Raw genomic sequence first — 13,474 nt, 5'->3', positions numbered from 1 at the left:
GTATCTGTTGGAAGGATGCAGATAATAATAATCCCTCTTGAAATCCTTTTGTATAGGACCTGCGTGAATGGAACAATGATCGATTCTTTGGTGCATCTCTGGCATGGAGACCGTATCTTATGGGGCAACAACCACTTTTTCAGGTGTGCCACGCATTGACTTTATGTGAGTGATAAAGCTACACAGCTAGAAATTAAAAAATAATAAAAACAACTGTCACAGGATCAATTTGCCGAAACGGAAGCGGCGGGACCGTTTGAAGGAGCTAGAGAGAGCTTCCCCCAGGGATAGCTTTATTGAGGTGGATGTGGAGACCGCCAGTGAGGCATCTTCAGAGCAGGACTACAGCTATGAGTTTGCCCAGATGGAGGTCACAATGAAGACACTGGGAAACAACGGTAAGTTCGAGAATTTTCTCTCAGCCTGATCTGTGAAAACTCTCAGTCTACAGTATATTTCTGTAGCCAACAGAGACCAAAGCTCCTTTACCAATCCCCCTCGTTTGTTACAGCTACTCACACCTTATCATATTTTTTTAAAGGCCAGAACTGTCAAATATTTTTCTTCCGGCTTACGCCAACATTGAGTTTTCTGTATTATCTTACCAGTGATTTGCAGTCACAAAATGACAGGTTTGCTGGTGCAACGTATCATAGAAATACCAGTTTCAAAAAGGCCACAAAACACAACACTAGACAACAGAATTGCTGACATTGTTCATTTGACAACTTTGGAAAGATATCTCTTCTGCAACTGCAACATTGCACAAAAAACAGTGTATTCTTATAGAGAGCCAGTATAATTTAATAATTTGTCTTTAATGAATCGTGGATTTATTTGTAGCCACTGTTCCAAAAATTTGTGTGATCTACTTGTGTTAAAATTGGCTACCATTCGTTGTGTGGCGGAATTTGTGGAACACATTTTTGCCACCAAGCCCAGAATGAAAATGGCCATAAAACTTCACGAAAATACTATTTGGCTAGCACTGAAGCTTAAATCACATTTGGCCTTTGCACAGCCAAAATGCTTTTATATTTTAGTCTTTTTGATTTTTTTTTAAACACATTGATGTAGTTTAATCCTAACACCATTCCCGTTATATATAATATTATATATAATTGTATACATTCTAACACACCTACACGTGTTTTACTAGATCCCATGCAGAATGTGGTACAGGTTTTAGAGAAGCAGTACCTGGAGGAGAAGCGCACAGCTCTGGAGGAGCAGAGGATGATGTACGAGCGGGAACTCGAATCGCTTCGGCAACAACTTTCCCCTGAGAAAACCCAACAGCACCACCGCAGCAGCAGTGACCGCCTCACGTTCCAGACAAACACACCACACAGCAAGTTGCGACTTTGGACAGAGGAACGGTTGGTGGGACACTGACACTGTATATGCCAGTACACTATTTATTTTGATCAATTATTACCGATTCAATTAAGACAGGAGGTTTCCTCTCCACTGTTTTTTCTCATGCGCTAGTAAATATGAGGTTCCAAATTTAAGGTGAGATACTCCAAGACAGTGTTTACGATAGTGAGTAATGTAAAATTACAGCTCCTTCATAAAGTGAAGATCACCGCTCCTAAAAAAACGCTACTGAAAAGGCTTCAGTGGATTGAGGCTCAGGGTCAAGTTCAAGATTCTGGTCAGGTCAAACCACTAGATAAAATCTCACCACCACTTAGCATTCTACTGCATTTGACTTTCAGTTCGTCTTCAAGCCGAGTTATTTTGTTTCTCAATGTCCTTGTACTTTTGCTAGTTTTGGTCAGCTCTTGCCTCATTGAGGTCACAATGACAATCCACGCAGCAGTTTTCAGGCACAACCACTTGTATTAAATGGCATTTACCAGATTTTTTAGAAAGTTACTTCAAATATACAGTAGGGGTTTTATTGTCTTTTATTGTTTCTCAATGGTAATGCCATGGTCAGATTTCTCCATCCCCTTAAAGCAGGGAAACACTTGCAAGAATTTGCATCCTACTTGCAAAACTTCCTCTTGGGTTCCCACTGCTATGTTTTCCTCAATGACTCAAAATATAACTACCAGTACTTCCTGTACGACTGACAAAATAGTTACCAGTGCTTTCTGTGAACTGAAAATTCAGCTACCAGGACTTCCTGTACTTCACTGTAACACAGTCCCTCTGAGTAAAATCGACAAGTACTTATACAATTGTGATCGAGGAGTATGCAGTCTACTTGTCACCATAGTAACAATCATGCCACAAATTCAATGATATTCATAATTCACAAAGCTCTTATAATTAAATTAGCTCTCGACAGCAGTGTTGTTATGGTAGTAAGGTACAGGGCAGATATTTGCAATGCTAAAAGTGTGCCCTAGCTCAAATGACTTTCAATATACATTTTGTTCTCACAACAAACACTCTCTGAATACTATGACTTGGCAGTGGACTAGTTAAGAATAATAAAGCTGATATATCTATGTATTTGGATCGGTTGGTTTGCTTTTAATAGTGAGAGAAGTATTAAAAAGTGGCATAATATAAAGAGATTTACAAAAATCCAAGAATGAGAAAGTTTTCCATTCAGATTGATCTTTACTTGTGTTAGAAAAACATATCTCCTCGTATTCCATTTAGTAGTACCGGACAGTTAACCTTTCTTTTTTTCCCCTGAATTAATGATCTGTGTCCTTTTTTTCTGTGCATCAGGGATGAACTATTCAGACAGAGCCTTTCTCGGCTCAGGGAACAGGTCCTGAAAGCCAACACTCTGGTGCGAGAGGCCAACTTTTTGGCAGAGGAGATGAGCAAACTGACCGACTATCAGGTTACGCTTCAGATCCCTGCAGCCAACCTTAGCGCCAACCGCAAGGTCAGCCGACTGAGCTGCTGCAAATCATTTATTCTAACTGTTTCACCTACTCAAACTTACCTAGGTTGTTTTTTTTCACCGTTCAGCGTGGTGCCATAGTTAGTGAGCCAGCCATCCAGGTGCGCAGGAAGGGAAGGGGAACGCAGGTGTGGACCATTGAGAAGTTGGAGAACAAGCTGGTGGACATGAGAGACAATTATAGGGACTGGAAGGAGGGCTCTGAGGAAGTGGTAAGGGACAGAAAAGACTAAAGAAGGAGGAACAAAAATCCTCAATAATGTATGTGTTTTTTGCTCTGCATTTACAGTTCACCAAGGCAAATGGTAAACACTGTGACCCATTTTATGAGACGCAAGAGAACCACAACTTAATAGGAGTGGCTAACATTTTTCTGGAGTGCCTTTTCCATGATGTCAAACTGCAATATGCAGTTCCCATTATAAGCCAACAGGGGGAGGTAAGAATAGTCCAGCGTTCTTAGCCTAAGGCAGGGGTCAGGACCTTTTTGACAGAGAGACCCAGAAACAATTCATCTTTTTAAATGTTATTTCCTGAGAGCCATTCTCAGAATTCAAAAGTCAAAATACATGTAAATGTGTGATTTTTTCTTTTTTGTCATTTCAACAAGTACAAAAAGTCTCTGGATTATCTTAATAACATTGTTACGCTGTTGCTAATCACTGAGGTTGCATTCACAAGGGAGTCTAATGAAAGAAAAAATATGATTGCAGTGGCGCTAGAGGTACATCTTCGCTTACATGTTTACAGAGAGCCATATGGACCCATCAAAAGAGCCACATGTGGCTCGTGACCCACAGGTTCCCTACCCCTGGCCAAGGGCCATTTTACACTACACTACTTAGCAAAACATACCAAGCAACATCCACAACAAGAAAAACAAATCCCATGAGAAATGTATTAACGACCATCTGGAAACATCCGTTGGTTTTTTTTCCTTTTTTTTAAGCCAATGGGTTGATCGTGTTTTTTGTGCGCACAGTTAGCAGGCAGGCTGCACGTGGACCTGATGCGAGTCAGCGGTGCCATGCCTGAGCGCCTTTGCGGTGGAGATGACTCCTCTGAGAACTCCAGTGAGAGTAGCTGCTATGAAGTCATGGACACCAATGGAGAAATTGTCCACATGGCAAAGAGGCTCATTATCAGGGTAAAAGACACAACTTTTGAGAATGCACCGCATGAGTCACGACTAAAAAACTTAGATTGGTAGTTAGATTTCTAATTATTTTTTATTCACAAGTGGTCATTTTGAGGTGGGCTGTTTTTGGCTACCAAATATGAGTCACCAGCAACCTTCAAATACGCTGGGAATCATAGATGTGAATGGAAATTGAGAACCACAAGGATGCAGAAATATTCCTTTTATTTTTTATGTTTATTTATTCATTCATTACAATTATGGTAGTAGACAAACAACCAATCATGCTCACAATCATACCTAGGGGCAATTTAGAGTCTTCAACCAGACTTCCATTCATGTTTTTTGGATGTGGGAGGAAACCCGAGAACCCAGGGAGAAAACCCACGCAAGGCACGATGAAAACGTGCAAACTCTACAAGGGACGGTCGGAACCCACCAGTGATTGAACCCCCTGATCTTAGAACTGTGAGGCAGACGTGCTAACCATGCGCTCGCCGGAGCCCTCAAAATATGTTTATTTTATTTTAATGAGGAACATAAAGTCAATGCAAATTATTTACTTTTGTGGGCCACATTAAATAATAAAGCAGGCCGGATCTGGTCTCCGGGTCGCCAATTTGACACCTGTGCTTTTCCCTGTTATAGCTTTGCCTAATACATGTGTTTTCCATTTCACAGGTTCGCATAAGAGAAGCAACGGGTCTGCCCCTTAACATGTCCAACTTTGTTTTCTGTCAATACAACTTCTGGGAACATGGCAATCCCACCGTGGCCCCGCCAATGGTGAGCCCAGACAGACCTTCTCCCCGGAGTCCAGATGCACAATTCACTGTTCAGTTTGACCACTGCAAGGTGAGAAATACTTCTTTTTGTCTTTCTTTACCTTTTACCTCTACTAAGAAGGTTGTATTTATGTGCTCAGGGTTGAGGCCTCGGCATAAGTCGTCCAGTTCTCTCTACAGTGGCACGATTTCTGTTTCTGACATCAACTAAAGCCTTGATCTTTTGTTTTTGTTTTCAGGACTATGTTGTACATGTCACAGATGATTTTCTGGAGTTCATATCAGATGGAGCATTGGCAATTGAAGTATGGGGCCATTGCTGTGCTGGAAACGGACGTTCTCCGTGGGAGTTAGATGCACTGGAAGCCAAGACTCAGACACTCCGAGACCGGTACAAGTTATGTTCAGGCTGAATGATAAACACACTTCCTTAACTTTAGGGCACTTTCCATAAAAGGTGGAGTGAGGTGTCTCGCAGGATCGAGCTGTGGGTTTCCATCCAAGAGCTCAATGAACAGGGAGAGTATGCTGCTGTGGAGCTGCAACATGGAAAAGACATCACCACAGGAGGAATCTTTCAACTGCGGCAGGTCTGACAAAAACAAGAAAACATTGTGAATGATGTTATAACATAAAAAAGACTGAAAAAGAAACATTTTTAGAAAACATAAGTGCCAGAAACACCACATTGAGGCTGATCTGTCCAAACAGGGTCACTCTCGGAGGCTGCATGTCAGCGTGAAGCCAGTCCAAAACTCAGGCACGCTGCCTCTACTGGTAGAGGCTATGCTCTCTGTGTCTATTGGCTGTGTAACACTGCGCTCGTCCAAATTGCAGAGACCCCTCGACACTTACCAGGTCTGTAAAACATTTCTCCTGGACACAAATACAACACTGAGTTCCTGTCCAAATCAGTATTTTCCAAGCTTTTTGCACTTTTTGCCTTGAAAAAATCTCAAGGAACATCCGAAAATCCTCTCATTTAAAACATGGTCACCTATATTAACAATATAATGTTTTTCATCAGCAGGAATCAAATAAACCCCGAAAAATTGTGCTGTGGCACAGTGGTTGGAAAACACTGGTCTCAATAACTAAGCAATTTAGAGAGTTGGAAAACACTATAATGTGCTGACTCAACATTAGTAATTAATGTGTTCATCTGTTTTGTGAGGAAAAAAAACATTGTGTAGGTAGCTCATTAAGAGACACATTTCCTTGAAAACGTAGTTATGAACCAAATTCATGGAATAGACTCATCAAAGGGTCCAAGTTAAGTTACAAGAGGGTATGAGAATGATTATGTTATCATTTTAAGGTGACGTTGTGATTGTATTTAAAGTTTCATGAGCTCTAAACCGTCTTAGCTGACAGCTGTCCCTTCCACACATACACACACATCTGACAGAGTGTGTTCTCTCCTGCCAGAGAGAGGTGCAAGACGATATGGATAGTTATCAGGTACCCTCATCCTGCTGTAATGCACCCCGCAGCATGAAGGATCACATGTTTGCAGCAAGGACCCTTGCCTCAGGGCCTGGCAGGGAGGAGGAAGAGGGCTGTGCCTCTCCCGACTAAAAACCAAAAACAACAGCTTTATTAAACAAAATACACATAATGCTGTAATAACATATTACTACAACCATTCTTTGACAAGCAAACCACAGCTCCACCCAGTGCTGACATTGCAAGTCATATGTACACTAATGCAACTCTTTGCTGTCAGAACAATACATGCTATCTAAACACGTATGCGTTGCATGGCTGACACTGCTTTGCATGAGGAATGTGCAGTCATGTCTAAAATGTGGCGTGGTTGACTTTTCAGTTGCTCTTCTTTTTGGTTACTTTTCACTTTGAAGTGGAAATATACTACTGAATAAATGTACTTGTGTGGCCAAATGCTTGTATACAGAAATATTGTTTTACAATTGCACCTGAGTATTTATTTATTTTATTCATGTATAACTCTTCGATGTTGGAGGTCTTTTCCAACTGTCTTTTTTTGCCTCTTGGAAGATTACTTCCAAATGCATCTAAAGGACATGTATTGCCTCCTTGCGATGTACATTTTTCCTGCTACGTTAACCCTAACTACATGAAGTCCCCACCTGCATTGATTCTGGTTGATGTCTACTTGCAGGAGGAAGATCTCAGTTGCATTAGAGATCGATGGTCTGAGGCCTTAATAAAACGACGGGAATACCTTGATGAACAAATTAAGAAAATTATCAACAGGCACGGTGAGTTTAGAATACCCTTTTAGTCTATGTAGCCCCGTTTGATGAAAACAAACTTTGTGGAGGTTTTGTTACTCTGTGCTGAACCCTCCCAAACCATAGAGTTTTTTTTAAAAATTGTAAATAGATACAATATGGAACATCCATCATACAATGAGCTGACAGAATTTTTCAAAGACATTGCATATCGACCACATTCAGCAAAAATCCATCTGTAGTTCCCTTATCAAATTTCCCTCTTAGAGAAATCTGCCTGATGCTGATTTTTTTCAACTTCCAATCTGATCCGATTTTTTTCACGATGTTTTGCCCATATAATCCATCTTCATTTCAAATACCCACAATTTATACCATTAAAAATAATGCAACCAGCAAATGAAAAATCATATTTCATGTATTAAAGTGGTCCCGCTGCCCAGCAGCTGAGTGGTTAGCGCATTAGCCTCACAGTTCTTGGGGTTATGTGTGGGTTTTCTCTGGTTACTCCGGTTTCCTCCCACATCACAAAAACATGCAGGGTGTAGACTGATGAATGTTTTTGGCACTTTACTCTCATATTTTTAGTCTTTTGGTTTATGAGCATTACCTGTTCTTGCCATCCAGAAAAATCAGAAGAAGATGTTGAGCGTGAAGCCCGCCTCGTGGAACAATGGGTCGGCCTGACCGAGGAGAGAAATGCCGTGCTTGTACCCGCACCTGGAAGTGGCATCCCTGGAGCTCCTGCTGACTGGTATCAATTGTGTAGTCAATTTTCTATTGTCGTGTTAAAAATGACGAGAATGGATGCTTTTTCTAACTCGTGGATCACCCTGTAGGACCCCACCTATGGGAATGGAAGCTCATATCCCTGTCCTCTTCCTGGATTTGAATGGTAAATCAAACATCTTTGAAATGAGGTTCCAATACAAAAGAAGGCAAATGAGCCAATAAAAGACATACCAGTTGAGATCACCCGTTCAAAAGTTATCATTAGCTGACTCATTCACTGCCAGCCCATGTGTTGAGGTAGTTAGCAAAAGAGGGAAACTGATATTAAAAACAACTATTGACAGCAATAGACATACATAGACAAAATCATATCTATATGAACTAGGAGGGTTTGGAAGCAATGATCTGTTCACTTCCAGTCCTTCCTAGTTTAAATGGATTTGACATTTGATTCCATCATGAAGAAGAATTAAGTTGAACTTGCATGCTCAGAGCTTCTTACCATGCTCCACAAAAGGACCATGCCTTTAGATATGAATTCATGTTTACACTTAACACTATGTGAGCTAACAAGAGATTTATGAAACAAAACATGAAATATAGAAATAATACATAGATATAAATAAATAATTCCGTAGAAATAAAATTACTAAAAGAAGTTTGAGACCAGTGTAATCTCATGAAAACAGAGAGAGAGAGAGAGAAAATAATGGCAGATGGATCAGATTCAGATCAAAATTAGTTAATGGCGAAATAAATTGATGATGATTTTTTGATTCAACTCTTGTATTTGTCTACTTTGATGGAATTTCCTTATTGATTTTGTGTTTTAGAACATGAGTTTAACCTATGCTTTGTTCCACCAGCTGATAATCTGACAGTGAATGAGCAGTTGACGGGCCCACATGCTGCAGGTGTTAACTCTATCCTACCCAAAGAGCATGGAAGCCAATTCTTCTATCTCCCTATTATCAAGCACTATGAGGAAGAGGTGAAAAAAATACCTGCTTTCACAACTCTACTATGTTCAAAGAAGGAATTGTTCTGATAATTCTGTGAAGATACCATGTGTGTCTAATTGTTATTGATCTCGTGTAATTTTTCAAGTGATTCAAGTTTTAAATGATACATAATCCATAATTCTAGGTGACAGCAGTGTGCTCCTGGGACTCATCCATCCATGATTCCGTCCATCTCAACCGGGTCACATCTCCCCACGAGCGCATCTACTTGATCCTGAAAGCCACAGTGCAGCTCAGCCACCCTGCTTCCATGGAGCTGGTGCTCCGCAAGAGGGTTGCCGTAAACGTGTACAACAAGCAGGTTCGTGCTGGAAGAATGACATTTTTCATTTTTAGTACTGCATGGAATTTAATAAATGGACGAGATAGAACTTTTGAGGGAAAAAATAAGTATATATTTTACAGAGTTTCACACAAAGTCTCAAAAGGAGAATGTCTCTGAAAAACACACTTTACTCCTGTGGTGTAATCTATGAGATTGTTTCCAACATACCAAAGGTACAATAAATTCTCTATTCGTTCTAATAATTACATACAACAAAGTCTTCATTAATAAATTACATATCTTTTCTCATCATATCTGCCATGTCAGGCCTCAGAGGAGCCAGAGGAGAGAGAGACGTTGGCTCTCATGGCTGCTCGTGCAGACAGTGAAGAGAATCAAGATGGCGAGAGCTACATTGAGAAATACACTCGGGGAGTTCTGCAGGTGGAAAACATCCTAAGCTTGGAGAGGCTGCGACAGGTATGGTAGAGACACAGCACCCCATGAATTATCATACAAGCCCCCTGGTAATATCAGTTCTTAGCTGTTTCTACGACTGCACTCTTCTGGACCATTCTCGCAACCCTTAGTTTTCTATTTCAATTACTATATCTAAAGAGCAGCACAGTGTACACTTAAGCACAAATTCACAGATTTTATGAAGGTAGCTTTTTTCCCCCAATGAAAAATGCTTATTTAACTGACTTTTCTCTTTTGACAGCTGTTAGCTAAGGTAATGTGTAACGTGTGCTCTAGATAAATCAATCATATTAAAAGATATTCATAAATGCCTGTCTCTACAGTACAGTAAAAAAAATGATATATCTAAGAAAATGCGATAATAAAATCACAATGTTCGCAACCAGTAACATCTCCCCCCAAAAACATAATTACAACACTTTTTCCAACAGGGCCATCTGTTGGATAATATGATAAATTGCCCATCCTTCAACCACTGTCCCCACTATATAATCCATAGTTGCCAAACTCCATCAACCCCATTTCAGGAGTACCCTTGTCCATTTCCGGAATATTTCCAGAGTGAATGTGATTCATGCAAAATGTATATAAAATGTACAAAAAATAAGCATAGGACAATTTAAATCAAACTGTTTTATTAGAAGATGCATCCAAATTGCCATCCATTTTGCACTTAACCCAAGCAGGCATATTGATAAGACTTACCAATGCTGTGTAGTACTCCTACTTCCTTTAGAACACGTGTCAAAGTGGCGGCCCGGGGGCCAAATTTGGCCAGCCGCATCATTTTGTGTGGCCCGGGAAAGTAAATCATGAGTGCCGACTTTCTGTTTTAGGATCAAATTAAAATGAAGACTATAGATGTATATTACATTTCCTGATTTTCCCCCTTTTAAATCAATAATTGTAATTTTTAATCAATTTTTTTCTGTGTTTTTAGTTCAAAAATCATTTTGTAAAATCTAAAAATATATTTAAAAAGATAAAATAAACATTGTTTTAGATCTATAAAAAACTGAATATTCAGGGCCTTTAATTCAGTTCTTTTAATCCATTTATTAAAAAAAATATCTAAATATTATATCTAAAATGGTCCGGCCCACGTGAAATCAAGTTGACGTTAAAGCGGCCCGCGAACCAACCCGAGTCTGACAACCTTGCTTTAGAACAGGGGTAGGGAACCTATGGCTCGGGAGCCATATGTGGCTCTTTCCATGGGTGCATATGGCTCTCCACTAACTTGTGAGGTAAAATAGGTAAATCACTGGTGAGAAAGCTGAGTGCCGAGTGCACTAATAGAGCGTCACTGTGGCGTTGACACTACCTCTACCACCACTTTAATCATAATTTTGTTTTTTATTACTCTTCTGCATGCATGATATCATTGATACTGATTTATTAGCAGCATAACAATGCTGTCAAGAGAATTTGGAGACTTTTTGTACTTCAAAAGTGGTGAAATGACCAAAAAAATGAATCACACATTTTCATGTATTTTTACTTTTCAATTCTGAGAATGGCTCTCAAAAAATAACATTAGAAAATAGGAATTGTTTATGGCTCTCTCTGTCAAAAAGGTTCCCGACCCCTGCTTTAGAACAACCTCGGAAATGATAGGATTTGTTTCAAAACAAAAGACTGGTGGTTTAGGCTTAATAATGCTTACTTCCCTCATGAACAAAAACAAAAATGTAAATGTTAAAGGATAGAGGTTACCTATGTAATCGATTCCGAATCGATTGAAAAACTCCTGAAATTCCGGAGTAGTTGGCAGCCCTGATAATCACTTGAAAGTACAAACTTGTTTTCTCCCTGCAGGCTGTGACAGTGAAGGAGGCACTTGCAACTAAAGGAAGACATCTCAGAAGAAGCCTCAGCACACCAAATGTACAGCATGTAATGACCACATTAGTCTCACTCCTTTACCCAATGTGGATCACCTGGAAATAATCATTTTAATGTGTGCTATGGATAACTTATCTTCATCTTTTACAGTCTTCTTGCAGTAAAACAGACTTGAGTAACTGTGAGGATGAAGACCACAAAGTATGCGAGGTATGCTTTAACAGAGTGTTGATCACTTTAGTTTGAGACTGCAGTTTGTATCCAATAGCTATACACAACACTAAGAAGTAGCATGCACATGTGGCAATTTTAGAAACAGTGCAAAGTTCTGGGTTTTTATCCTTTTTTCACTGAAGAAATAAATACTCAACCCCGGAGGATAGGGATGTCCCGATGCTGATTTTTTCTCATTTGTGAGCCATTTTTCTCAAGATGTTTTGCGAAAATTATGCAAATAGTAAATGACAAACCTTTTTTTTTGTTAAAGTAGTCCCTGCTGGTACCTCAAGAAAGTTTCATTTTACAAATATTTACACAATGCTGTAATTGTCATTAGATTCTAAAAAAGTATTAGTCCCGCACAGCAGCCGTGTTTGCCCTAGCGATTTGATTTAGAATAGCCAAAAATCGCGATAGTGCTGAAAGCACGTGATTACTGAACCGGATTTGATCTTTAGACCAAATGCAACATTCAAATAGCCATATCGGGTGCTGATACCGAAACGCCACCGGACATTTCGGGCTTTTTGTCTACATACGTGACATTCACAGTTCCAAACGCTAAGCTGAAATGACATTCACCCAATTAAATAAGTTAATAAGATTTGAATGTTGATTTCTAGGACCACTGTGACCGTGTTGACTGCTCCAATTCTCGGGATGGCTCTCTCTGCAGCACACCAGTCAAAAACAAGGAAGTGCCAGGTAGAAACGAGTGAATTCTACAGTAAATGTGGTTGTCCAATGTAGAGTTTGCGCTTTTTAATTGTGCTTGGTCTGGCTTCCTCTGAGTATTTTATATTTCCGCACAGGGTTAGTTCCAGAGAGCCCTACTTTCTTTAATTCCAGTCCCTTCAAGCTTCTTTCCCCTCAACCATCCAAGTTTCTCAAGTCCTTACTGCCGGTCATGGAGGAGAAAAAGGTGAAGAAAGTCCTAGAAACCCGACCTTTGCTCGGACAAGAGGTTAGAACAAATAATTTTACCTTTCTATCTTGCAACCCCAATGAATGTGATCCCTCCCTCCCCTTGTGCACAGACGCTTGTGTCACTGATCTTATCGACAGTAAACATATTTATATAGGGGAAACCTGCATTTAATCAACATTTAATGGTACGCTCATGTAGTCTACAACTGTTTCCTAACACTCACACGCAAAAAAAATGTTTCAAATGAAAGTATACACATTAAAACTGCCCACACATTTTTTTAACAAACACATTAAGAATTATAAATGATAAATTCCAGATATTATAACTAACCATGCTACACAGCAAGCAGTTTATGGAACGGCATGCCACTAACTAAGTAACTGACCTGCCCGGCTCCATGCATGCCTGCATAGTGTTCGTCCGTGTATGTGCGTGAAGTCTGTGCTGTTGTTCTGACCCATCCGCAGAGCATGCGCTCATGTGTGGACAGCCCTGCACTGCTCCCCCCTCCCTGCCCCTGGCGCAGACCTAGGGCAGGCAGCGAGGGCCACTGCAAGCCTTCCACCTCCACTCCCACCCGCAGGCAGCTCAGCCACACACCGCCAGACGGTGCTGTAAGTGCTACACTTGCTGCTCTTCCCGCAAGTCAAAATCTCATGATCATGGTACCGCAAGAAGGATCAAATTAGATTTTGAAAAGGCAGACACATAACTGAGGAACATAAGATACATGTTATTTAACTCAATTTCAAGATTACGCAAGTAAAAAGTATTGGTTATGTTAGCAATGATCAATTACATTCTTAAAACTTTATTTCAAAGTAAAAATTCCAGAGTACTGATAAGGTCATAGACTATAGAAAATAAATGCTGGATGTCCATTTTGTTTTGCCAAATTATTCAGGTCAATTGGGGCACCAGGACTGTAAACTTTTAATGTATGTTGATGGCTTTTAGTGATTACCGTAT

General features: G+C 40.1%; 1 protein-coding gene across 5 annotated transcripts in view; it reads left to right on the top strand.

Moving 5' to 3' along the window:
• The window catches only part of kif13a (kinesin family member 13A), a 40,849-nt gene that overhangs the window by 24,073 nt on the left and 3,302 nt on the right, over positions 1 to 13,474 (top strand). For 2 of the 5 annotated variants that reach the window (XM_077598779.1, XM_077598777.1), the window contains exons 15-38: positions 57 to 143; positions 223 to 398; positions 1,160 to 1,379; positions 2,692 to 2,854; positions 2,941 to 3,084; positions 3,162 to 3,311; positions 3,855 to 4,019; positions 4,692 to 4,865; positions 5,035 to 5,186; positions 5,253 to 5,385; positions 5,507 to 5,653; positions 6,224 to 6,256; positions 6,939 to 7,038; positions 7,639 to 7,765; positions 7,851 to 7,906; positions 8,610 to 8,734; positions 8,890 to 9,066; positions 9,171 to 9,263; positions 9,358 to 9,510; positions 11,329 to 11,406; positions 11,506 to 11,565; positions 12,198 to 12,279; positions 12,387 to 12,538; positions 12,973 to 13,119. In XM_077598779.1, coding sequence (XP_077454905.1) covers positions 57 to 143; positions 223 to 398; positions 1,160 to 1,379; positions 2,692 to 2,854; positions 2,941 to 3,084; positions 3,162 to 3,311; positions 3,855 to 4,019; positions 4,692 to 4,865; positions 5,035 to 5,186; positions 5,253 to 5,385; positions 5,507 to 5,653; positions 6,224 to 6,256; positions 6,939 to 7,038; positions 7,639 to 7,765; positions 7,851 to 7,906; positions 8,610 to 8,734; positions 8,890 to 9,066; positions 9,171 to 9,263; positions 9,358 to 9,510; positions 11,329 to 11,406; positions 11,506 to 11,565; positions 12,198 to 12,279; positions 12,387 to 12,538; positions 12,973 to 13,119 — 3,094 coding nt within the window. The remainder of the gene's footprint in view (positions 1 to 56; positions 144 to 222; positions 399 to 1,159; positions 1,380 to 2,691; positions 2,855 to 2,940; positions 3,085 to 3,161; positions 3,312 to 3,854; positions 4,020 to 4,691; positions 4,866 to 5,034; positions 5,187 to 5,252; positions 5,386 to 5,506; positions 5,654 to 6,223; positions 6,257 to 6,938; positions 7,039 to 7,638; positions 7,766 to 7,850; positions 7,907 to 8,609; positions 8,735 to 8,889; positions 9,067 to 9,170; positions 9,264 to 9,357; positions 9,511 to 11,328; positions 11,407 to 11,505; positions 11,566 to 12,197; positions 12,280 to 12,386; positions 12,539 to 12,972; positions 13,120 to 13,474) is intronic. The other 3 variants (XM_077598780.1, XM_077598781.1, XM_077598782.1) reach the window with 3 other exon arrangements.

The sequence above is a fragment of the Stigmatopora argus genome, chromosome 4 (assembly GCF_051989625.1).
Source record: "Stigmatopora argus isolate UIUO_Sarg chromosome 4, RoL_Sarg_1.0, whole genome shotgun sequence".
NCBI lineage: Eukaryota > Metazoa > Chordata > Actinopteri > Syngnathiformes > Syngnathidae > Stigmatopora > Stigmatopora argus.
The sequence above is the reverse complement of the archived record's forward strand: the minus strand, read 5'-3'. Positions and strand labels throughout refer to the sequence as shown.